The sequence below is a fragment of the Momordica charantia genome, assembly GCF_013281855.1.
Source record: "Momordica charantia cultivar OHB3-1 chromosome 9 unlocalized genomic scaffold, Mcharantia_2.0 BLBB01000009.1, whole genome shotgun sequence".
NCBI classification, from domain to species: Eukaryota; Viridiplantae; Streptophyta; class Magnoliopsida; order Cucurbitales; family Cucurbitaceae; genus Momordica; species Momordica charantia.
The window spans coordinates 6,831,686-6,855,709 of record NW_028275167.1 but is presented as its reverse complement, the minus strand read 5'-3'; the positions used below and the strand labels follow the sequence as shown (position 1 = coordinate 6,855,709).

Genomic DNA, 24,024 nt, shown 5'->3' with positions numbered 1-24,024 from the left:
TGGATAATGTGACAATTAAATCCTACGTGCACAAATAGAAAAGTGATATGTGACAAGTTGTATTGTTCTTGAAAAAAAATGGAAATAAAAAAAATGGAAAAATTGAAGGGAAAGGAAAAGATATATATATATATATATATATATATATATATAAAAGTTACCGTTAGTAACTTAAAAGCACATAAAAAAAATCATTTAATGCAATGACGCATGGGTCAGTTTAAAAAAAAAAAGAAAGAGGGAAAAAATAAAACTTCAATAAACAAACGAAAACCACCAACGGATTGCAAGATCCCACATTTCGCTCTCTCTCATCTCATGAACAACCTAGAAAATCTCTTATAAGTCTGTGTCTTCATCCCGCAATAGCGACACCACTTCCATAGAATTGATTTCCACTCTAATCGGATAAGTCACTAGAGATTGTACCGCTCGTAGCCTTCTAAGACGGCCATGGCTTCCAGCACCTTGATGCTACTTGGTCCGTCCACCGATTTATTCCGAAGCACTCAGTTGAGGCCGCCCGACTGATGAGCTTCCATCCAGACTGTAAATCCCTCCATTGAACACGATGTTGTTCCTTTTATTCCAAATCGCCCACGACCCGAGCAGAACCGCTTCCAAATCTTCTATGCTTGAGTTGTCTAAAATCCACGTCCAATAATCCTCCATGATCCAATTTCGCCTGACAACATTAAAAAGACCAAAGTTAGGCTTCTGAGAGTTTTTTAATTACCTTACACCCCCAGAAAATATGAGTCGCCGATTCACCAAAGTTCCAGCAAAACACACAACACAAATCAGTCATAATTCTCTTCTTGTGAAGATTGGATTTAATGGGAATGATATCCTTCACAAATTTCCGGCACATAATCTTGACTTTGGGGATCACCGCAGTCTTCCAAGAACGTTTCTACCGATTTGCTTGACTAACTTGGTTTGAAGATGCAGGGGCCTCGAATCCTCCTGAAAATGCATACTCAAATGATAAGCGCTCTTAACTGAAAAGATTTAGTAACACTGTGGTCGTTTCCCACTCGCTAACAATAACCTTTCTCAAAAATAGCACGACCCCACAGGATACTCTTCCACGTATAAGAGGGCGAGTTCCCCAACCTAGCCTTTCCACCTGGTTTTAATAGGGGATTTGAACTTACAACCTTGTGGTTGGAGGTATATGTCAATTACCACTGAGCTATGCTCGCTTTGGCTGTTGTGGGATATTTTATTTGAGAGATATTTGTGCTTCTAATTTTATCTTCTCTAAATATTTTGTAAGAATTTTCTTACAAAATTGTGAGCGAAAATTTGTGTATCCATTCTTTTTAGAGAGGTTGTGAGATTATTCTTCAAATTTCTATTCATTTGTAAGGGTTGCTCTTGAGCCCGAAAAAGAGCAGTTGTAACGGTTTGATCGTGAACCGTGGAAAGGGTCGGGTTTCTTCTTGCTCACAGAAAAAAAAGTCTTTGTATCGGTTTGACTCCTACCGTGAAAAGAGTCAAGTTTCCTAGTGGAACACCCAAGAGGAGCTTAGGAAGTGGAGTAGGTCGATGTTGTCGAACCACTATAAAATTTCTTGTGTCATTTTCTCTAACCCTACTCTATTTAATTTTTGCAATTAATTATCTTTACTCATGAAATCAATTGTTTGAATTTGTTATTCATGTTTATGGTCAATATTTATATTTGAATATTTGGGTGGTGAAATTAATTATGGTGTTTTTATTTCTAAATTGTTGTTTAATTTTGTGTTAAAATTATTTATTTGTAAAAAGTTTACATAATTGTTTAAATTGGGCTCACCGTAATAAAAAGTTTATAAATTGTGATTAAATCATATCCACCCCTCTGAGATTGTCATACCGATCCAACAAATAGGGCAGTAGCTTCCTTACCACCTAACTTTCTTATGCTCAATCTATTTACATTTTTATCTACATCTACTTCACCAAAGACTAATTTTGGATTCACATTTTTATCTACGTCTACTTCACGAAAGACTAATTTTGGATTCTTATTATAAAATACTATATAGATATTATATAATAAATAATAATATATAAAATATTATTTTTATAAAAAGTATTGTCCATATGTTAATCAACTTTATACTTATTATTATTATTATTGAAAAATATAATATTCCTATTTTATATATTAATAATAAGAAGAAAGAAGTTGACTAATATAAAAATAGAGAAAGCCTGGGTGTAAGAAATGTGTTCCATCCATTAAGCAAAAGACTAACGTTGAAAAGAAATGCTATCTGTTAATATATAATACGATATAATTAATATTTTATTTTCTTTTTTTAAAACTAACGTCGTCCCTCTCTTGAAAAGATCATCCTTTTATATGATCGTCTATTTTATTTTTTTTAAAAAATATGGTGCCACGTTGACTAAGTAGTGCCTTGAATTCTAAAACATTATTTGTTAGAAGTAGTTTCAAATTTTGCATTTTCCTTTTAATATGCTTTTGAACATTATTTTGAAAATAAGTAAAAAAAAAAGAAAAAGATTATTTAAAAGAAAAAATCCAATTTATTTGAAATCCGTCGTGAATTTAAAATCACGTGAACGGAAGATAAAAGTCCAACTAATAAAATATTATTAAAAGTCGACGTCTGAATAATAAAACAAAGAAAAAAAAAAGCTGATAATTATGTGAAGCTCTCCATCCGCAAGAACAAGCAAAGAACTCAGGCCTCATCTTCTTGGTGGTACACATTTTGGACACAATCCCACAGAAAGACATTGAGAATTCATCATCTAAACATGCACGCAACTCGCAAATCTGAGCAACCCAGCGAATCCTTTCAGTTTTCTTGATTTTGCTTTGAGGCGAAATCGAAACCACTCTGCTTCTCTATTTAGTAAGTTTCCCCCACTTATTTAGGCGAGACTATTGATCTAATTTAGAGCTCTCGAGCCTTCGTTTTTGCCCGCAAAAACGATGTTATATATCTGTTTAGCTTTAATTTTTTGGAATTATCAGTTGAGCATTGACTCTGCACTGGCCATGATGTTGTTCTTGTTTGATTTACGCTCTTATGACCTGAATAGACTGTGGGATTTCTCGTTATGTTGTATTTCTTGTGTTTGGGTATTGAAATGTACTGCAATTTGCCTAAATTGTATGATTAAACACGAGGTAAACTTTCGAGAGACGATAAAGATTAGATCAAATGAGGAAGAAACGTAGGGATATGCAAGCAATAGATAGTGATTCATCTTGATTCTCTACTTTTTGAATTTTTACTCAATGTAATGAAATGCAAGTCAACAAAAGTAAGAATAGGTCTTATTATTCCTACATGTTACTAATATAACACTACTCATTTGATACTTCCAAGAGTTATTTACTTGTGCTTAATATCTTTTCGGTTGTACTAGAAATCATATAATAACTTGTTATAATTCAATTTTTTTGGGTTGTTTCATCAACGGTGTCGTGCTCGAATCTCCTTCTGACTACGTGACACCTTGAAGACATTTACTAATTGTATTAGTTCAGGCTGTTAAGCTAACCATAGTCTGCATGCATCCGAGTTAGTTAGAGACTGTTTAGTTAGTTTAAATTCAGTTTGATGACCTCTGATATTCATACAATAGAGGTCAGCTAGTGTACATTGAGTTGAATGAACGATTTATGTTTTCCGCTCGTATGAGCTTGTTTCGTGTTAACATTGAACCCTTTTTTGTTTTAGTTTCTTGAAAAGTAATAGCAGATTTTTGCCAAAATGATCTTATATTAATTGGTGCATTACATATATTTTAGTGGAAAAAATTTGGTAGAAATGTGGTTATATTTTTATCGACTAAATTCTCATAATAGACTTTTCTCACAGACTTAGAAAAATGTTTGGGAAACTTTATTTGTTAAAATAACTTGTTAAGCAACTAGAGGCTTCATCTATCAAAACTTGGATACTTTTATGAGACACAAATTAAGTTTTCCTACTTGCGAAATTTGTTTTTTGCAGTTTTAAATGCCTGTTTCCTAGAGATTCAACCAATTTTTGCAGTGCTCCTAATTCATTTATTTTCATTCTGAAATACGCACAATCACAGTCTGAGCCAGCATAACAATTTCACTGGCCCCCTTGTTCTATACCGATATCTTATATAATCTAAAGCTCCTTCAATTATTCTCTTGTGTTTTGAAACTGGAGGAAAGTGCTGATTTAATTCTAACTATCTCAAGTTTTTATATGTTTCTTGATGTTTCAGCTAGCCATCTTTCTGTGAAGTGACTAATCAGTACAAAAGAAAGACCATGTCTGGTCTGATTGAAGGCCTCCCTGATGCAATTGCCCTTAGATGCCTTGCTCGTGTCCCATATTACCTCCACCCCAAATTGGAACTCGTTTCTCGCTCTTGGAAAGCCGCGTTTCGTAGTGCTGAACTGTTTAGAGCTCGACAAGAGGTTGGTTCATCTGAGGATTTACTGTGTGTATGCTCTTATGACCCAAATAATACATGGCAGCTTTATGATCCTCTCCGAGATCTTTGGATCACCCTCCCTGAACTCCCCTCAAAACGAAGACATCTTTCGCATTTTGGGGCTGCCTCCACTTCTCAATACCTGTTTGTTCTCGGTGGTCGTAGCGATGCTATTGATCCATTAACCGGTGACCATGACGACAACTTATCGACCAATGAGGTATGGTCCTTTGACCCTGTAACACGAAACTGGTTGATGCGAGCACCAATGCTCGTACCACGTGCTATGTTTGCCTGCTGTGTTTTGGAAGGGAAGATCATTGTTGCAGGCGGCTTCACCAGCACATCAAAATCAACTTCCAAGACTGAAATATATGACTCTGAGAAGGATCTTTGGGTTCCGTTACCTGATCTACTTCAAACCCATGATTCAACCTGCATTGGAGTAGTGATAGGAGGAAAAGTGCACATTATGTACAAGGGGCAATCCACAGTACAAATTTTTGACACTTTGGAGCTGAAATGGAGAGTTGAGGATTACGGTTGGCTTCCCGGCCCCATGGCTGCCGTTCAAGATTCACTCTATGTCATGTGCCTAGGATTGATCTTCAAGCAGGATGGACGAGACAGACAGGTTGTCATTCCGGCGGTATCTCAGTTTCTCCATAGAATCGGGATGGCGATGATTGGGTTTAGAGGCGAATTGTATGTGATTGGAGGAGTAGTTCGCCCCGTCCGCCTCGATGCGGATCTCGTAAAACTGTCTGACGTGCATGTTCTTAACCTGAGGGGTGAGAAACCAACTTGGTATTGTGTTGCTCCGATGAGTCGATGCCATGGAACAGTTCTTGGGTGCACAGAGTTGAGAATTTAGGATTTGAAATCCATTGAAATTTCTGAATGCAATGAAGCTTAATTACTTAGCTTTACAGAGGCAGCCTTCTAACTCGGCATTCGGCAACCAGTTCTTTCAGTTTGATTTCTCACTTTCTTTCTTTTTTATCTTTTATCTGTTTCTTCAAAAAAAAAAAAAAGGTTTTCAAACTAATTTTTTATTTAATATTTATCATTATTACCTAAACATATTTGATTTTCTAAAAATCATTACTAAAAGTACTTCTTAACTTTGCAATTTGTTTAAAAAATATTTCTATTCTTTCAAAATTTCAATACTAAACATTTCATGAATGTTCCATAAAAATATGAAATGTATATTATGAAAATTTGATCTTGCAAAATCTGAAACGACCTAAATTATAAGGGCGAAAACAGAGGGGATGTGAAAGAAGTTATTGTTTTTAAAGGAGGTTTAAGTCAATATTGGTTAGTTTGCGGGAGAAGTTTCTGCACTTTATAATTTTGTCATGTCAATTTTGTTCGTAGGATATTTTTGAACTATTTAAAAAAGATAGGGCAATGTTGAAACTTTTGAAAGGATGAGACTATTTTTTAAATAAAGCGAGAAATTCATATTATATATATTTTGTAATTGTACCATAATTATTTAAGGTCACCTCGAATAATTCCTCCAAAAGCTTTTATAGAAAAAAGAAAGATGTTTTTATTTAGAAAACAATCCCAGGAAAGGAATCTTTTAAACATTTTGGTTTAAACCAAGGTTCAAAATTTCGCTTGACACGTCGATAGTCGATGGTCTCGACATCGATATAGGGGGAGAAAATCATTTCCCCCCCTTTTTTTTTGCATTGAATCCCTAAACGATTAAGAGTAAACAAAAAAGTCGAAAATAATAGTAAAAAATTATACGACATTGGAAGTTTTTTATTTTTCTTTTAAAGAAATTAAAGTTAAATTCTTATCATATTGGTTCAAAAAAGGGAAAAAAACAAAAAAAAAACAAACGTCAAATAAATTTGACTATAAAAATCTAATAAAATCTTAAAGAAATAGATTATAAACAATCCATTTATAAAAAAATTAATTTAAATTAAATTTAACTAAAAAATCTAACAAAATCTTAATAAGTAATTGATTTAAAAGAAAAACAAATTTTAAATTTAATTTAATTGACAAAATCTTAAAACAAATAAACGTAAAATCAATTTAACTCATTATTATTAAACATTTAAATTTTAGAAAAGTTTGATTCTTATCTTTGATTAAAGAAAAAATAAACAAATAAAAAAAGTTAAAACTAAATTTAACTAGAAAAAATCTAACATAATTAATCGATTTTAAAAAAACAAAATTTAATTAAAAAATCTAACAAAATCATCAAGTAATTGATTTAAAAGAAAAATAAATTTTAAATTAAATTTAACTAACCAAATCTTAAAACAAATTAATAAAAAAAAAACTCAATTTAACTCATTATTATTAAACATTTAAATTTTAAACTAAAACTAATTTTTTAAAAATTATTTCATACTTTATATATATATCTATATTTCATATATTTTATTCAATTATGTTACTAGATTGGATTAGAAATTATCAATAAAAAAACAACATTAAACTGTCTCGAATAGTTTTCATATATCTATACATGATTTTGTTTCAACATTTTTATCGTGACGATATTTTTATAAGTATATTACTTATATGTTAGATATGATGGCTAGAAGTGATTAGTTATAGGCTAATTAAGCTACAATTAAAGTATTATTTACTAATTTAAAAAATTTCTATCAATATCCATTATCTTCGTAATTTTTCTCGAAATATCCATCGACAACAGCATGTCCGTAAAATCGAGACCTCGACATTTCCATCTACATCGACATTTTGAACTTTGGTTTAAACATAATTTTCTTTCTTTTTTTTTAATTAAAAAATGCCGACTTACACCCGAAGGAACCAGTTGGTTATTTATTTTTCCCAAATATTTTTAAAATTTACCGCCAAAATAAAATATTGTTGAAAATAAGAGAAATCTGAAAATTACCGTGGTTTTCTACATATACGGCTCAACGAGTCCAAGAACCGTCTCAATTTCCCTGCAGAGTCTAAGCCATCGCGCGATTCATTTCCATCTTGTTCGGTTCTCTTCTGAGGTGAAACCCAAATCACTTATTTCTCTACTTTGTATTTCCCTTCCCCCACACAGCGATGTTTATATTCGTTTTAGCTTTAATTTTATGGAATAGTTATTCTTTTTACCTTTAAATCTGGAAAGTGGAATCACTATGACTTTCAGTGAGGAGTTCTGATGTTGTTCTGGTCTGATTCAAGCTTTTATGCCCTGAATTGATTGTTGGGAGTTTGGTTGGGTCGTATTTATTGTGTTTGGATATTGAAACTTACTGGGATTTGCCTGAATTGTCTGATTAAACCTAAGATAAACCTTTATTTTAAGGGTAAAATGAACACAAGAGCAAGACATGTATCTGGATTCGAGAAACAGGATTGTGCTGTTTTGTTTTTGCATTTAACTTTTAACATACATTTTTTTTTAGGGAACGGGGGATCGAACTCACAACCTCTTGGTTGAAGGTATACGTCAATTATCGCTGAGCTATGCTCGTTTTGGCAACTTTAACATATATTGTTGAAGCATTTTGGGTGACACGGTTGGACCGAAGGTTTGAGTTATCCGAACTGTCCCACTGAGCGAGTCGACCGTCAAATAACTAAATAGAGGTTGGGTCTTGGTGTGGAGAGGCTACAGACTTGTAGAGAGAGAAACGATAAGAGATAAGGGAACATGTTGTGGTTTATGTCTTTCTGCCTATGTTGCTTAGTTTTCTTGTAACTATTTCTTCTATTATTAGATTATTTCGAGTTTTCTAAGGACCAGGCTGAGATGAACCTTTTTGAGCACCTCCCTGCTAGTAACAAGAGGCCTGCTTCAAAAGGGGGAGCCTCTAGTTCAGTCCCACCCTCCCAACGACATCGAGGAGTAGAGGCGTCTGCTCCAATGAGACCTGCGGGTGTTGCCTCTACAGCCACAGTTTGCCTTCCCCCTCCACCTTCTGCTAGGCCTTCATTCTCGAGTTCCGCGCTTGTGGTGACTGGGCTGCCTCTATCTCCAGTTGCGGAGTCTCCCTGCTCTAAGGGGTCCATGTCCCAGATGCGGCTTCCCATCTTTGGTTTTTTGGGGCCTTACCAAGCTCCCGTGTTACCGGCGGACATTGATAGGTCTGTGCGGGACACCCAGGATAGGATACAGAGAATGACTCTCCCTGGGGTGTTTCCAGCTGGGGAACCTGATCGAGATTTCTGTCAGGCATTGTATGAGATTCGTAGGGTAAGCTCACTCGCGCTCTCTCTCTTTTTGTTAAAGTTACCAATTGTATGTCTTTCAGGCTAGCGTGTGAGTCAGCTCTATGGTTCACCGCATGGGAGCCGAGCTTTCTTATTTGCAGCAGCAGAAGGTTGCAGCAGAGAAAGCCTTGGAGGAGGCCCGAGAGCTCCTACGCTAATTGACCAGCAGAAGGCTAAGTTTGAGGCTGCTATTGGTCGAGCACAACTCAAGTGAGATCATTTGATGGCTGAGATTGAGACTCTAAAGATGGACCTCGTGCGACATGAGGATGAGGTGGATCAGGCTAGGGCTGAGTTATTTAGCCGTCAGGTTGAGTTTGAAACTTTGCGTACTCAATCTGCTGCTAACTAGAGAGACTCGAAGAAGCTGGAGATGGCGATGCGGGAGACGGGTGCCTTTGATACCTTGAAGAAAGAGGCTATGAGGCTAAGCATAATATGGGTGACCAGTCAGGTGGGCGCGAGGTTTCCAGAGGTAGACCTCGGGTTTCTCCCTTTTGCTTTTGAGTCGGAGTGGGTTCAGCCAGGAGAGCCTAGTCTTCCAGGAGAGGTTTCTAAGGGTGCTTTGGATGCTAGTGATAGAGGTTGATGATGCTGAGAGAGGTGTTGCGGCTACACTCACTGCCACGTCTAAGTTGGGTTCCTCGGTTGACCGTCAGCACTTTGAAAACTGCACATCTGAGCGAGCTTGTTGCTCAATTGGTTAGCCTTTAAAGACTTAAGGTGAGACTCAGGATAAGGTTCCATAGGGGCACGAGACTCTAGAGTAGTTTAACGGTTTCTTTTTATTTACTCAACCTTGTATGCATTTTTTTCTCGTAGATATACATTTTCTGAGACTTTTTTTAGTCCAACTGACTGATCTTTACTTGTTCAAGATAATACATTTCGCTTTATGGATAATATTTCTTGAGATGTTCAACATTCCATGGATGTTTCAATTGCTTTCCTTCGAGACTTTCTAAATAATAGGTTTTGGGTCGTGCAACTTTGATGACCCGGTATGGAACTTCTTAAATGGGTCCGAGTAGGGGTGTTCACCATGCATCGAAAAACCGCTCCGACCAACCGAAATCGACCGAACCGTGTCGGTTCGGTAGGTTTCAACAGCAGGTCGGTCGGAGTCGGTTTTGCCTTTTGTAAAACTGACCAGTCGGTCGGTCGGTGGTTTCAGAAGAAGAAAAACCGATCGACCAACCGACTTTTTCATTTTTATAAATGTATATTAAGGAAGATGGTGTGTTCCTCGAGATGGTTTGGAGAAAAATCTAGGGGCACATGGTTTTCTCGAAACCATACAACCCTCTATTTATTTATTTTTCTTTCCTCTCTCATCTTCATTTTCCAATATCACTAACATTTTCATTTATTATCTCTTCCTCTTTCTTCCCATTTCCCAAAATCTTCCTCTCACCATTCTCTCTTCACTTCACTGTCGTTCTTTCTTCTTCATTTCTTCTTCTTTTCATCTTCTTTTCATCTTCTTCCTCTCTTATTTTTCTACTTCCATATTCTCATTTCATATATTTTTCTTTTTACCTGATCTTCTTGTATAATAAAATTAGGGTTAGCCTCCCCTCCTTCCATCTCTCTCCCTTATCCACACTCTCCCAGCCACTGCCTCGTGGCCGCATCGCCCACAAACGACTTACACTCACCATCTTCTCTGTCGCATTGCCCTCGCCGTCGTGACGCCGTCGATCTCTGTCGCTCAAAAGCCCGTTGTCCATCGGTCACTTTACACAGTGACCCAGCCATAGCTGAGATCCAACCCCCGCCGCAACCCAATCCTACAGCCGTCGATCCGCCTCTCGGATTTTGCACACAGTTCACACACTGATATTAAAAAAAATAGTCGGTTTTGTTGAAAATCGACCGACCAAACTGACCATTTCGTCGGTCGATTATATCTTATTTAAGCGGCCGATGACACCCCTAGGTCCAAGTACTCCGTTGGTAGTGTCTCTAGTACATTATGCCACTTTGCGCAGTACCCGATCACCTTCTTGGAACACTCGTGGTCGAATGTTGGTGTTGTAGTATTGTAAACCTGTTGTTTTTGGGCTAAGATGTATCAGTGAGAGGTTTCATGGATCTCGTCCAGGAGATCCAAATGAACTTCTTAGCCTCTCATCGTTGACGATGGGGTCATATTCCTCTACTCGCAATGACGGAAGGTCTTTTTCTACTGGGATGACTGCTTCGGCGCCAAAGGCTTAGGAGAAGGGGGCTTCTCCAGCAGGTTGTTTCGGCTGTTGTTCGATAGGCCCACAATACACTGGATAATTCTTGGGCCCAACCTCCTTTTAAGGATTATAGGCAAGTCTTATGCTTGATGATTTTGTTCACCACCTTTACTTATCCATTGGACTGTGGATGGGCTGGGAGGATTAAAAGTGTCGAATGTTAAGTTGGTCACATAAATCAGCGTCATAAAATTGTTTTCCGTTATTTGAGATGATAGCATAAGAGACGCCAAACCGACACACAAGGTTTTGCCATACGAATTTTGTGACCTCTGCGATTGTAGCTAATGCCTCGACTTCGACCTATTTGGTAAAATTATCCACGACCACGATGACATACTTGGTTTACCTTTCCCGCGTGGCGATGACCTTATAAGATCTATTCCCCATTTTTCAAAGGGCCAAGTACTAACCACAACAAATAGGGGTTCAGCAGGTAACCTTGGGATCAGTGCAAATTGTTGGCACCGGTTACATGTTCGAGTATAGACCTGAGTGTCTCGTCATAGTGTCGGCCAATAGTATCCTTATCAGATGATCTTGTGGGCCAACGACCATGCTCCCGAATGGTTACCGTAGACTTCTTCATGAATTTCTCGCATTACATATTCGACTTCCTCCAAACACTTTAGAAGTGGTTGGGAATATCCTAGCTTATATAAAGTTCCCTCAATCGAGGTGTACTGGGTCACTTGACATTGTAATCATTTGGCCTCGATCGTGTTAGTAGGTAATTCACCTGTGATCAAATACCTGATGATTAGGCTTGTCAGATATGGTATGGGGTGTTCGCATTGTGGATATCCAAGGCTTTTCCTATGCTAGATTGTGGTACGAACACGACCGGTATGGTTTGGCCTGTGTTAGTCTGATAAGTAGTTGCAAGTTGAGCTAAGGTATTTAGATTTCTATTTTCAGCTGGAAGAACTTGTCGAATATCCCATGTTGGAAAATTGACAAGTAAATGTTGCACCTGTGCTTTATAGGCACTTAACTTCTCTCTTTTTACTTAATACTCTCCACTGATCCTCGTTGATGACCAACAAGGAATCACTGCAAATTTTGGACGCCTTATCCTCGTGCTGCTTGGAGTCCGAAGATTAAGGCTTCGTATTCAACTTTGTTGTTAAAGGTTTTAAATCCAAATCTGAGGGTGATTTCTGTTCGTTCTTTCATTGGTGATATTAACACCACTCATGCTCCACATCCTTGGCTATTGGAGGATCCATCTACATGGATGGTCCATAGGTTGGAGTCAGCGGACCTGTCACTAGTAGTGTTGGGGTTGTTGTTTTCATTTTAAAGCTTAGGGTTAGAAGTGAAATCAACAATGAAGTCGGCAACAACCTACTCTTTAATGGTGGTTTGGGGCCTGTATCGTATGTCATACTCCCCTAATTCCATGGCCTATTTCATCAACCGGCAAAGTTTCAGGCTTCTGGAGAAAATGTTTCAATGGAAGATTAGTAAACACATTCATGGTGTGAGACTGGAAATAACGCCGTAGGCGCCAGTCTGCTATTATTAGCACTAGGGCCGCTTTTTGAATGTACGGGCAGCGAGTTTCAACGTCAGCCAAAGCCTTGCCAGTATAGCATATGGTTCCTGGCATTTGTTTTCTTCCTTGACCAATGTGGAGCTTACTACCGTTTATGAGACAGCTAGGTACAAAGATAACTCACACTTGGAAGAGGCTTTGCAAGGAGGGGTGCATCACTAAGGTATTTTTTAAGTTTATGGAAAGTTGTATCGCACTACTTGGTCCACTCAAATTACCAATCTTTTCGAAGAATCGGGAAAAAGGGCAAGCACTTGTTAATGGTTCTGGATATGAACTGATTTAGTGTTGCAATTCTTCTAGTCTTGACGTAAAGTTCTTGGTGAGGCCATATCTATCACAGCCTGTATTTTGTTAGGGTTAGACTCAATCAATTTTGATGAACCAAGTATCCTAAAAACTTGTCTAATGAAACCCCAAGAATGCATTTGTTGGGGTTTAGTTTCATATGATATTGTCGCAGGATGTTGGAAGCTTCTTTTAGGTCTGTCCATGCTGGGTCGAGAGTCGGCTTTTGACCAATATATTGTCCACATAAACTTTCACATTACTATCAATCAAAGGGAAAACATATTATTCATTAACCTTTGGTAAGTGACCCCCGTATTCTTGAGGCCGAAAGACCTGACTTGATAACAGTAGAGTCCTTACTCTGTTATGAAGGACGTCTTCTCCTGATCTGGCCCGTGCATTTGCAATTGATTGTATCTAGAATAAGCGTCCGTAAAGCTCAGCATTTCGTGGTTGGTTGTGGCGTCCACCAGTTGATCTATTCATGGTAAGGAAAAACTATCATTTGGGCAAGCTTTGTTAAGATCTGAAGTCGATGCACATTTGCCATTTACTGTTAGGTTTCTTTACCATAACCATGTTGGACAACCACTGCGAGTAATATACCTCGCGTATGAATCCTACTTTAAGGAGCTCTGCTACTTCAGCAAGATGGCCTGATTTTGCTACAGGCTTGGCATCCGGACTCACATTGAGCTGATAAAACACTACCTAGTGGTCGATATCGGACATGTCGTTGTGCGACCAGGTAAACATGTTGGCGTTATGTCTTATGAGAGCTATTAACTTTTTCTTGGGTTCTGTTCCCATATGCGTACCGATCCTGACACGTTGTTCTTCGAATAGCAAAAGTATGGATTCTATTACCTCAGTTGGTTCCCCTCGAGTGTTACTGGGATTTTCTGCCTGGTGCTTTAGTATGGTCCCACCTGACTAAATGGAGCGGGCGTTAGGATTTTCAGGCGATGCACTACTTTTTCAACGTAAACACTTGATTCTTGTGGCTTGGAGTTCGACGATGCAAGTTTGGGCACAGAGCCATATTGTAGCATTCATGGGCGATACACTGCTTGCCCCAAACGTTCCCTACTCCTAAGGGGTGAGAAACTTCATAACTTGATGTAAAGTGGTTGAGACAGCTCCCAAGGTGGGTCGACCTAAAATAACATCATATATGTAATCTAGATTGACTACCAAAAAGCAGACTAACCTGTTGAGAGTGCAACAACCTTCTTCAAATGATACAGGCAGCTTTATGCTTCCCAGATGGACTCACTCTCCATCAAATCCCATTAAGGGGGTGGTGCATACTCTCAATCTTTCTCGCCCAATACTCATGGCGTGGATGGTTTGCAACGCTAAGACATCAGCTGAATTGCCTCCATCTACCAGTATCTGATGTACCTGGATGTTGGCATGGGAAATGCGATCATTGACACATCGTTTTGTGGTTGGCGTAGGCTCTGTTTGTTAGAGCGACTTAAAGCATATAGTGAACTCTGAAGGTCCTAAGGTCCTAATGTAGTAGTATAGATTTTGTCTTATTTGAGAATTTTGTCTAACGACTTGCTTATCCCTTTTAACTTAAGGGCTATGGGTGACATTCCCAGGATTGTCTCGAGCATTGAGTAATTATCCGGCATGCATGTGTTTCTAATCTCTGACAATGAAATCGTCAAAGGTAGGAGGAGTTTTGTTTCCAAAGAATTAAATAAATTTATCATCCTGAAGTCTGGCCATAATGGTGGTTAAGGCCGTTCCATCAGTACCTCCTTCAATCTTGAGGACTTTATTATTGAAGCAGACAATATATTCACGAAGATTTTTGTTGGCCTTTTGGCGGAGTGTCAACAGATAGGTAGCGGGTCTCTTCTGCTCGCGTCCTTCTACAAACTGCGTCAGAAAGACACGAGTTAATCCATGAAATGAAGTTATTGACCGTTTCTTAAGTTGCCTATACCAAGTGCTAGCTGACCCAATAAGGGTCAGAGAAAATAACCAACATTTTATCTCGTCACGGGCCCTCTGAAGATACATCCAAGCGCGAAAGGTGTCAAGTGCTCTAATGGATCTTTAGTGTCATCGTACTGCTTCATGGTGGCCCATTTGAACTTCGGGGGTATGGCCACCACTATAATATTGTCTGCTAACAGGGTGACCGATTTGTTGCAGAGTTCTACTTCATTCGACGGCTTGTCGGGGTGGCTAGTATGATTACTAAGTGTGCCACCTTGTTGCTCCTCTGCGGGATTTTGACGATGATGGTTGAGGAGGTTCTAAAAGTCTAAATGCTCACAAGTTACATGTTTTCTTTTTTGGTTCTCGAGAAAATCTTGTAGATCCTTAGTGTCTATTCCTTCCAAGTTTATCTGTGACCAAGCCTTGTGGTATCGTCTATTGCCTTGAACATGGGCTTTGGGTGAGTTGACACTATTGGGAGGAACTCTAGATTGGTTATTCCCTCTCAAGGTTAACCTCTCTTGGGGATTTGGAAGATGACTCATTCATGACTTGTCTTCCATCTAAATATATTCTTGAATTGTATTTATCTCACTATTTTTTTTTTCAAATCTAAAGTTCTTTCACCATTAATCAGAAACTAACTTAATAGTTAGAAAACTATATATTGTATCACATCAATGTTGAGTTGAACTGTTCACCATCTTTTTTCGTTACTCCATAATAAACACAATGCAATTCTAAATGCTTAGTATTTAAAACTAAATATATTTGAATCTCATTTTTTAGACACGAAATGATTATACTAGAAGAGATCGCTTGATGAAAAAAAAAATTTTTAATCCACCCTTGCCAAAAAATACTTATCTAAAACTAAAATTAAATTCCATGGTGTCATCTTTAGAAAACAAAACATTATAAAAAAAAATATACAAAGGGTATTTTGGTAAAAGTAACGTTTGAAATAGAACATTCCCCCCAAAATTTTCTCACGAAAACCCTAATTTTGCAGTTCAAGAAAACGCCCGTATTTCAGTTCACCGGAAGAATGGAGGAAACGCCGGTAGAGGAAGGAGATACCAACAAAGATGTCGAGGTTGCTCCGGCCTTAATTGCGGTTCACCCGGCCGAGAAATCTGTTGCCGTCGCCGTTGGGTCCGACCTGCGCGTATTCGATCTCGTGTGAGTTTTCTCGGATCGATTAACTCGATTCTTCTGTTTATTTTCCTTTTGAAACTCAATCTATTCCTATAGAATTGCGTTGGCGCTTGCAATACGATTGTAGTCACTCTCTTCGTACTAATTTTGTTTTAGCTCTGATGGGTTGTTCTGAGTTAACTGCAGAGGTAATTGTCCGGTTTCTTTGGTCGATGAATCTGGGGAACAGCATCATAAAGATTCCATTAGAGCTATTTGTTATGGTTCAAAAGGGCAGCTTTTTGTATCCGCTGGTGATGACAAAACTGTTAAGATTTGGTCGACTGAGTCTTGGCGCTGCATTTATAACGTGTAAGTTTTTTTCCCCTCTCCTGTCTCTCTCCTTTTTTTTTTCCTGGGTGATTTATAGCGAGGGGATTGATTGGCTGTAGATTTGTAGCGAGGGGATTGATTGGCTGTAGATTTGTAGTTTGATTGGTGAACTCTTTCAGCATTTCCTCGTGCATATTTGCTCAATGAATTGGCACACCATCTAACGGCATAATCTTGCACAAATTTCAATTTTTTTGCGTTTTTAAAGTGGGACTGTACTCAGCATCTAAATTGCAAGCGTATAGTAGCTTCTGGATTATCTGGAAAATTGTAACACCAGCTGCTTGCTTTATCGATTGGTCTTACTTGTGAAATACTGAAGTTTTCATGATTCTCCTGACAGGTGTTCTGAAAAACGAGTCAGTGCAGCTGCCATTAGTCCCGACGGGTTACATGTTTGTTTTGCTGACAAGTTTGGGGTGATTTGGGTTGTGGATCTTGATGGAGGGATTGATGAAAATCAACCTCTTGCCAACAAGACGGCTGTGTCGTTGCTTTCACATTATTGCAGTATAATCACTAGCTTGGTAAGCAGTTCTCTGTTAGCCATCCTGTTTCAGCATTTAGCAATGTTTGGTGTCTTGAGTGTATTACTAGATTTTTCTTAATTTTTTCTTCTTATTATTTTTAACTTTCACTATGGTGCCCGTGTGATTGTTTTTTATTTGCTTTATTTCTGGAACTCATTTCGTGAGCTTGTACAATGTCTTTTTGGCGTCAAATACTATGATTTTTATTAATAATATTAATAAAAACGTCAATAAGGGTTTTCATACTCATGTATATTGTAGAAATTAATTTTTAATTTTTATGTTATTTTTTGTCGCTGCCTCTCATTTCTATGTTATCAACTTCCTATTTGAGGAGAGACTCAATATTTCTTTATTTGAGAGATGAATTGTATAGAGTGCAGCAAAGATGGGTCATAGTTGGTTATCTTACCATATGATATGAGCTTTATCAAACAAATGTTATGGTCCATATAATAATTGACTTGGATATAGATGAAGCTATTGATGTGATAGAGAGTGGATAGATCAATGATTATGTCAACGAAGGCTTGTTTGTCCTCTGTTTGAGGGGAGAATTGTCATGGGTGTAACCAGCAAGAAATATCATGAGTTTGTAAGGATAATATCTTTATTGATACAATACTTTTTGGATAGAATTCAAAAGTAAATTCAGTGGACAATATTTTTGCCGAGTACTAATATGGAGATACAAGAGATGGTACCTTGAGAGAGTTTTGAAAGTATAGATCCAAAAGGAAAATAAATGAGATTTCTTTCTATGGCTTCTGTGCTTGTGGCTTAGGGGATGGACTCTTTTACATCATCTAGAGGAGTGCGTCCTTGTAGCTTCATTGCCAGTGCTGCATCTTCTGCAAAAAGGCTTCAAATTTCTTGATTTATGATCGGGTTTCACATTTAAACAAATACAGAAGTCTCTTGTAAGCTTCATGGCCAATATAAGGGCGAGGATTATTTTGGAGTTACTTTGAAACTGTACATTTGAACTAACTTTGAGCCTTTTGAGGCAATGACTACTATATGGAGAACCTGGGCTCTGGATGCTCTATGAGACATATGGTTGAGAATAACCAGAAGATTTTAATAGATTTGTTTATGGGTGTTGGAGATTTGGAGATTTGCATTTTTATGTCCAAAAGCCAAAAAAAAAAAAAAGGTAGAATGAGGTTAATTTATATGATGCTATGATGTACTTGTACTGGCAGGAAATGTTCTTGTTGTTTTGCTGGTCTTATGATTTCTATGAAGTTACTAACAGCCCCATCCATAACCAATATCATTATTGTTGCAGAAATTCTCACTGGATGGCCGTTTCTTAGTTAGTGCAGACCGTGATTTTAAAATTCGGGTAATCATATTCTCTCCTCATTTAATTATGATCAGTAATTAGTTGAAACTAATGTTTTTGAGAATGGTCTTGCTTTTTTGAAGGTTACAACGTTCCCTACAAAACCTGTGGATGAAGCTCATGAGATTCAAAGTTTTTGTCTAGGCCATACTGAGTGAGTTTCCATGATCTAAATCTATATATAGTACAAGATTAAAGTGGATAGTCAATGGTGGTGCTGTTTTTAAGTGACAATTCCTTGGTTTTTGATTCATATGTTTACATCATGTGTCTCCAGCTTTGTATCATGCGTAGCCTTCATTTCCAATCTGGAGTGCCCACATGGGTTTCTTATCTCTGGAAGTGGCGATTCAACTGTAAGACACTAATATGAACTCATATATTGTCTGCTTATTTGCTTTTGGTGCAATATGTGAAATATAATCCTATTTTGTTGCTTTTTTAGGTACGCTTATGGGATATTCTCTCTGGATCTCTCCTTGATATTTTCGAGATTGGGGATAAGGTGTTGGCCTCTAAACCCACACTTCAATTGTTTTAAGAAAATGGAATCTAAGAATCACAGATTTAATACCAGGCTTTCTCTCAAAATTATTACCTTGATTAATGAACACTCAAGCCATGAAAAGATACTTTTTATTTAGTTATTTATTTTATTTGAATGAAAAATCGAGCTTTCATCGAGGAAAAGGAAAGGATACAAAAGGCATACAATAAACCAGCCCAACAAAAGGAGCCAAACTAAAAGAACGAGCTCCAATCAAGCAAGATTAAACCTAAGGTGCAAGTAAAAAAATAACTTTGGACGTCAAGGCCCAAAGGTGATATGGAACCAAACAAGGTCCCACACCTCTCCCTCGATCTCTCTACCACTGAAAATCCTGTTGTTCTTTTCAAGCTACAAACCCCAAAGTACAGCAAAGAGATACTTGATAATTTAGACAAGGGTTTATTGTATACCATATATAGATTGGTGTAAAATATCTTTTGGTTGTCCACTTCTTACTCTGAAACTAGAAGAGTTAATTGAATTATGCATCATTTTCTTTTGTGGTATAGTTTTTGATAACCTGGTTCATTACTTGATTTCTCTTACTAATTTACTGAAGGTAGAACTTTTAGAGTCTAAAGAAAGAGAGGGGTGCAATTCGGCTGTCACAAGTCTCTGCACAATTGCTGATGGTCCCCTTGTTGCGGTGGCGGTTCAAAGGCAAATTTTCCTCTTCTTTTTCTCATTGTTCTCTTCTTTTTCTACTTTAATGGGATCCTACCATTGAACTTACCTTATCATTTCTCTTTGTAGCTTGCATGGAATAATTTTGCTGAACTGTGACCTGTCAAATCGTACTCTATCTGTAGTCAAGGTAAGGACTTTAATGCCAACTGAGCAATTCCAAAGGTTGTTGAAACAGGGTTCTCGAGATTATTATTTGACAAACTTATGGATGGCATATAATGACAAGATTTCATGCCCTCCACCCCCGCTTCCCGTAGACTTTTTGACGATGGAAGTAATATGTCATCTTTTTTTTGGTTTAATATTGGAGTGTCTGGATCATCTTATGTGCAGCCTTGACTAATTTTATTTAATTTTATTCTTCCCAAGATTAAATTCATTTGTTGTACTTTTGATAACTACAGGTGGTTTCTACAAGAGAGGAGACTTTCATCCCCACTAGCGTATCGAGCAGTTGCTCGACTGGATATCTATGGATGGTAACCGGTGTCTCCAGTTTGCATGACGTGGGGCAATCCTCTTTGGCCTGTGTCAAGGTCATCAGTGGTTTCAACAAGGATAATCCCTATTCCACTGGGAACGAGTTATTCGTACTGGAAGATGATGCAATACCTGGTGGAAAGAAGCTACTTGAAAAATTGCAGGGAGGTGTGTCGTTTGATGAAAAAGTATTCTTGGCAGCTGCTGAAGCTGTTAAGACTGCAATGAGCAATCTGTTGACTAAAAAACAGTACTCCACTGAGAAACGGGACTTCAGAAAGAGAACCAGAAATGATAGAAAACTTAAAAAATGATGGAGTATTAGTTCACTCGCACATCAGCAACAGGAGCCTGTTCTATGTAAAATTAGTTCTCTTTTTCAACATTTTTTAGCTTGACAGAGTCGCTTAGTTCCTTAGATTAATGTGATAATGTTTTAATTTATTCTGCAAGAAAAACTTGACGTGCTTTAGCCGCAGTTTTCTTTGTCAAAGCCATATCAGGAATAGGGATGTAAGTTGGTCCACTCCCCAATTATTTTGAAGAAATGACCAAAATAGCCCTGCCATCACAATTCTTGTTTGGTCTCTCTCTCTCCCATAGATGAAAACTGGGCCTGAAATGATTGAAGGTTCTTTTTATCCATGGAAACTGAATTTTGATGAAATATATGTTTAAATTGGTTTGTTATATGGCTTCAGGGGTAAGATTTCAGCCTCAGCTCAGCTCCAAGCAGGCAAAGGGGCAGAATTTGAAGGGTCAGGTAAGTTCATTAATTAGAAAATATGCAATTATTAGCCTATATGTTTGTAATGATTTGGAGGAATAATTAGTGGGATTTGAGATCAATCTACATCAGATGTCAATAATTGAGGTTGAGGACATATTAAAACAAGAGTGGGTGAAATTTAAAGAGAAAAAGACAGGCAAAACGATCATCATCCTCTTTTGTTTCTCCTCTCTAATAAGTCATAACACGTACGTTTACTAACCATTTTACGTGGTCTTGTTAAATACTTCCTCTCACCAAACACTGTTAATGTTATCGAGTTAAAAAGAAAGGTTGGATTATAAATTTGGTATTTGAACTTTTAGAGTTCGTGTTTTTGAAGGTTGTTATAAACCGGTTCTTGAACTTTCAATATTTGTTTATTTTTATAGTCCATGAACTTTTAATTTTGTGTTTAATAGATTCATATCTTAACCTTATTTAACGCTGTATTATTTAGATTTAGATTACTAAGTGAGCTTGATTTTGATTCTTGTTTGGATATTTGATGTCCTGCGTTAAATTAACGGAGTTGATTACAGGACTTATATGATAAAAGTTGAAAATTATAAGAAAAAGTGGCTTCTAATTATTTAGATTATCTAACAAGATTGTGATGTCAGGCTGATGCTACACCTTTGAATATTTTATTTTGTAGATCACCTTTGAATATTTTATTTTAGATCTTTCTCAATAGTTCAATGTTATTGCAAGTTAAGTGGTTGTGGAAAGTCGAATAAGACATTTCTTGTTGGAAGATCAAACGCTCTCATAGTTCAATTGGTTAGATAACCCACATTTTGTAGATTAGACGGCTATCTGGTGATATTAGTCGAGGTGCATGCAAGTAGATCTAGACACCCGTAAATATCAAAAAGAAAAAAGAAAAAATAAAACACAAAAGAGAGATAAAATTTTTTATTACTCATTTTTAAATTTTTAAATAACTTTATATAGATCTAATTATATTTTAGTCTTTAAAATTTTAAATCTGTTACATTTTAGTATCTACATCTGAAAAGTCTAGTCCCTTAAACTTTTCAAATATATAATTTAGTCTTCGAGCACCATAAAAAAAAATAATCTTAATATTTTCTATCGTTATGCCACCCATACCCAAAATCCATACTATCCATCTATTAAATATAATTAACCAAAAAAAAATGCAAAAACCAAAATAGTTAATTAAGTATACCGATTGGTACCTAATCTATTAGATAATTCTCAATTTGACTTTTAATTTTTTAAATTTTAAAATTTATCGGTAATGTATTGAAGATTTTCGATTAGGTTCTTCAACTTACCAAAATAGTTAGAGTTTGTTAAGAAAAGGTTGATGGGTGGTTAATATATTAAGGGTAAAATTGAGGATTTTAATAAATTTAGCACACAATTGAAGATTAACGATTTGATATATGTAGTTTTTTTTTCTATGGAAAAACAAAAATAGATATTTAGAAATTTATAGACAAAAGTAGGATAAGATTAAAATAGACCTTTCAAGAGAATTCAATAACCTACAAAGGATTTAGATTTTAACTTCTGACAAATTATGGTGCACTTGGTTTATCTGAAAATAAAAATCTAACAAGGATTCAATAAAAAATAGAGTTGTATTATTTATTTTTAGTATTTTTCAAATATGTATTTGGTAGCAGATTTGAAATTGAATAGATTGTTTTGTTTAGTAATATATTTGTACACTAGGTAGTTGTCAATTAAATCTTTAATTCCATCTAAAATAATATTAATTAATTTATTAACATTTTTGTTATAAATTTTGTAGGTACAATATTTTATAATTCACAATATATTATAATTTATCAATTTTTATTTTAACAAAAATGAAATGAGTTTATAACATGAAATAATATATTTATCAAAATTTTTATATAAAATATAATTTTTCAAATTCAAAATATGAAGCCTATAAAAACATACAAATGTTGTTTTAAGATTTCCATGCACATAATAAAAAAATATAATTTAAAAAAAAAATAAATCTATCTGAATGCATATTCACTGAATCTGAAAAACAAATTCGAATGGCCAATTACAACTTCCAATGCTTGAAAGTGTGAGTGAGAAAAAAAAGAAAGAGAGAGAGAGCTGAAAGTTTGCTTGTTGGCTTATTACCAAACTAATTTATACTTTAATATTATTTTGATACGATCTATTTTGAGTTTTATTGTTTCAATTTTAATTTACTTTAATCATCATAATTCTATTTTGAACTCCATAAAGAACTAATTTAGCAACAATTTTAATACAAATTATACAATTCTATGACTAGATTTTAAAAAATTTAGTGAATAAGATGTGATACTAAAATTATAATCGAAATAAATGAGATAAAAATGAAGATTAAAGACCAAAATTATCACTTTTAAAAATACATATATCAAAATATATGTTTCGAAAGTACGAGGGGTGAAATAAAAAATTAACTAAAATTGAGGGAATTAACAAAACAATATTTAAATTATTAATTTATAAAGAATAAAGAAAAAAAAAGCATTGCATTATCCAAATCTATAAGTGCGTGTCCTTCATTCTCACGTTCTTTGCCTGAGTAGTCAGAGGTTCAGACATTAACCAGAAAATATTCCTAATAATCATAAGATATTAAATTTTTATCGGTGCATTAATATTTTTTTTATCGATATCAACGTAAAAGAGATGAATCAACGTTTCATTCTATTATTAAAAAAATAAAAAATATTAAAAATATCAACAAATTATTAATATATAAGTAATCGAGGTATTAAATTTCCGTAGATATGTCAATATTTATTCATATTACAAGTGAATTGATATTTTCATAGTAATAAAAAAAATTGACAAAATAAAAAAATTATCAACCTAATATCACTGTATAGATATAATATTAATATTAATAATTTTTAATTTATCTAAAAAACGAGAGTGGCTTATTCATTAATTTAAATGTTTGTTACGAGTTTTTTAAATATCTATTTACATCAACATTTTATTGATATTTCTATCAAATTAAAATTTCGACATTTTCATTGACATCACAATTTAAAACTAATATTAATAACCATTATGAGTTGGCTTATTGATACAAAGAGACAGACGTAAATTCTAAAGAATTTAGAGGAATAAGTTGAAATTATTATGGCCATCTAACTACGATTTAATATTTTATAAGTTTCTTTAACAATCAAATGTAGTAGAATGAGACGATTATCCCGTTAGATTAGTTGATGTGTGTATAATATGATCGGGATATTTATGAATATTGAAAAAAGTAAAAAATTTAAAACTTATTTAAGAAGAGAAATTCTTATTTGCAAATTTAATTAATTTGTACGTATTTTTATTTTTATTATTTTTAAGAAATATTCGATTTTTTAATAAAATTAAGATGTCAATATTTTCATCC

The 24,024-nt window shown here is 35.8% G+C and overlaps 2 protein-coding genes and 1 long non-coding RNA gene across 3 annotated transcripts; all 3 read left to right on the top strand.

The window, feature by feature from the left end:
• Nucleotides 1-2,635: 2,635 nt before the first annotated feature.
• LOC111018411 (F-box/kelch-repeat protein SKIP30) lies at nucleotides 2,636-5,375 on the top strand. Its single transcript, XM_022294473.2, has 2 exons — nucleotides 2,636-2,876; nucleotides 4,234-5,375. The coding sequence occupies exon 2, from the start codon at nucleotides 4,280-4,282 to the stop codon at nucleotides 5,318-5,320; it is 1,041 nt and encodes a 346-aa protein (XP_022150165.1). The 5' UTR covers nucleotides 2,636-2,876; nucleotides 4,234-4,279; the 3' UTR covers nucleotides 5,321-5,375.
• A 1,836-nt stretch (nucleotides 5,376-7,211) lies between these two features.
• Nucleotides 7,212-9,573, top strand: LOC148208890 (uncharacterized). The gene is made up of 2 exons (XR_015787344.1): nucleotides 7,212-7,460; nucleotides 7,863-9,573. It is a non-coding gene; the product is annotated as an uncharacterized LOC148208890 (long non-coding RNA).
• Nucleotides 9,574-15,702: 6,129 nt separating this feature from the next.
• On the top strand, nucleotides 15,703-20,423 carry TRM82 (Transducin/WD40 repeat-like superfamily protein). Its single transcript, XM_022294602.2, has 10 exons — nucleotides 15,703-15,906; nucleotides 16,069-16,233; nucleotides 16,598-16,781; nucleotides 18,076-18,132; nucleotides 18,216-18,286; nucleotides 18,410-18,488; nucleotides 18,578-18,637; nucleotides 19,242-19,342; nucleotides 19,436-19,496; nucleotides 19,774-20,423. Exons 1-10 carry the CDS (start codon nucleotides 15,773-15,775, stop codon nucleotides 20,161-20,163), a joined length of 1,302 nt encoding a protein of 433 aa, XP_022150294.1. The 5' UTR covers nucleotides 15,703-15,772; the 3' UTR covers nucleotides 20,164-20,423.
• The last annotated feature ends 3,601 nt before the right edge of the window (nucleotides 20,424-24,024 follow it).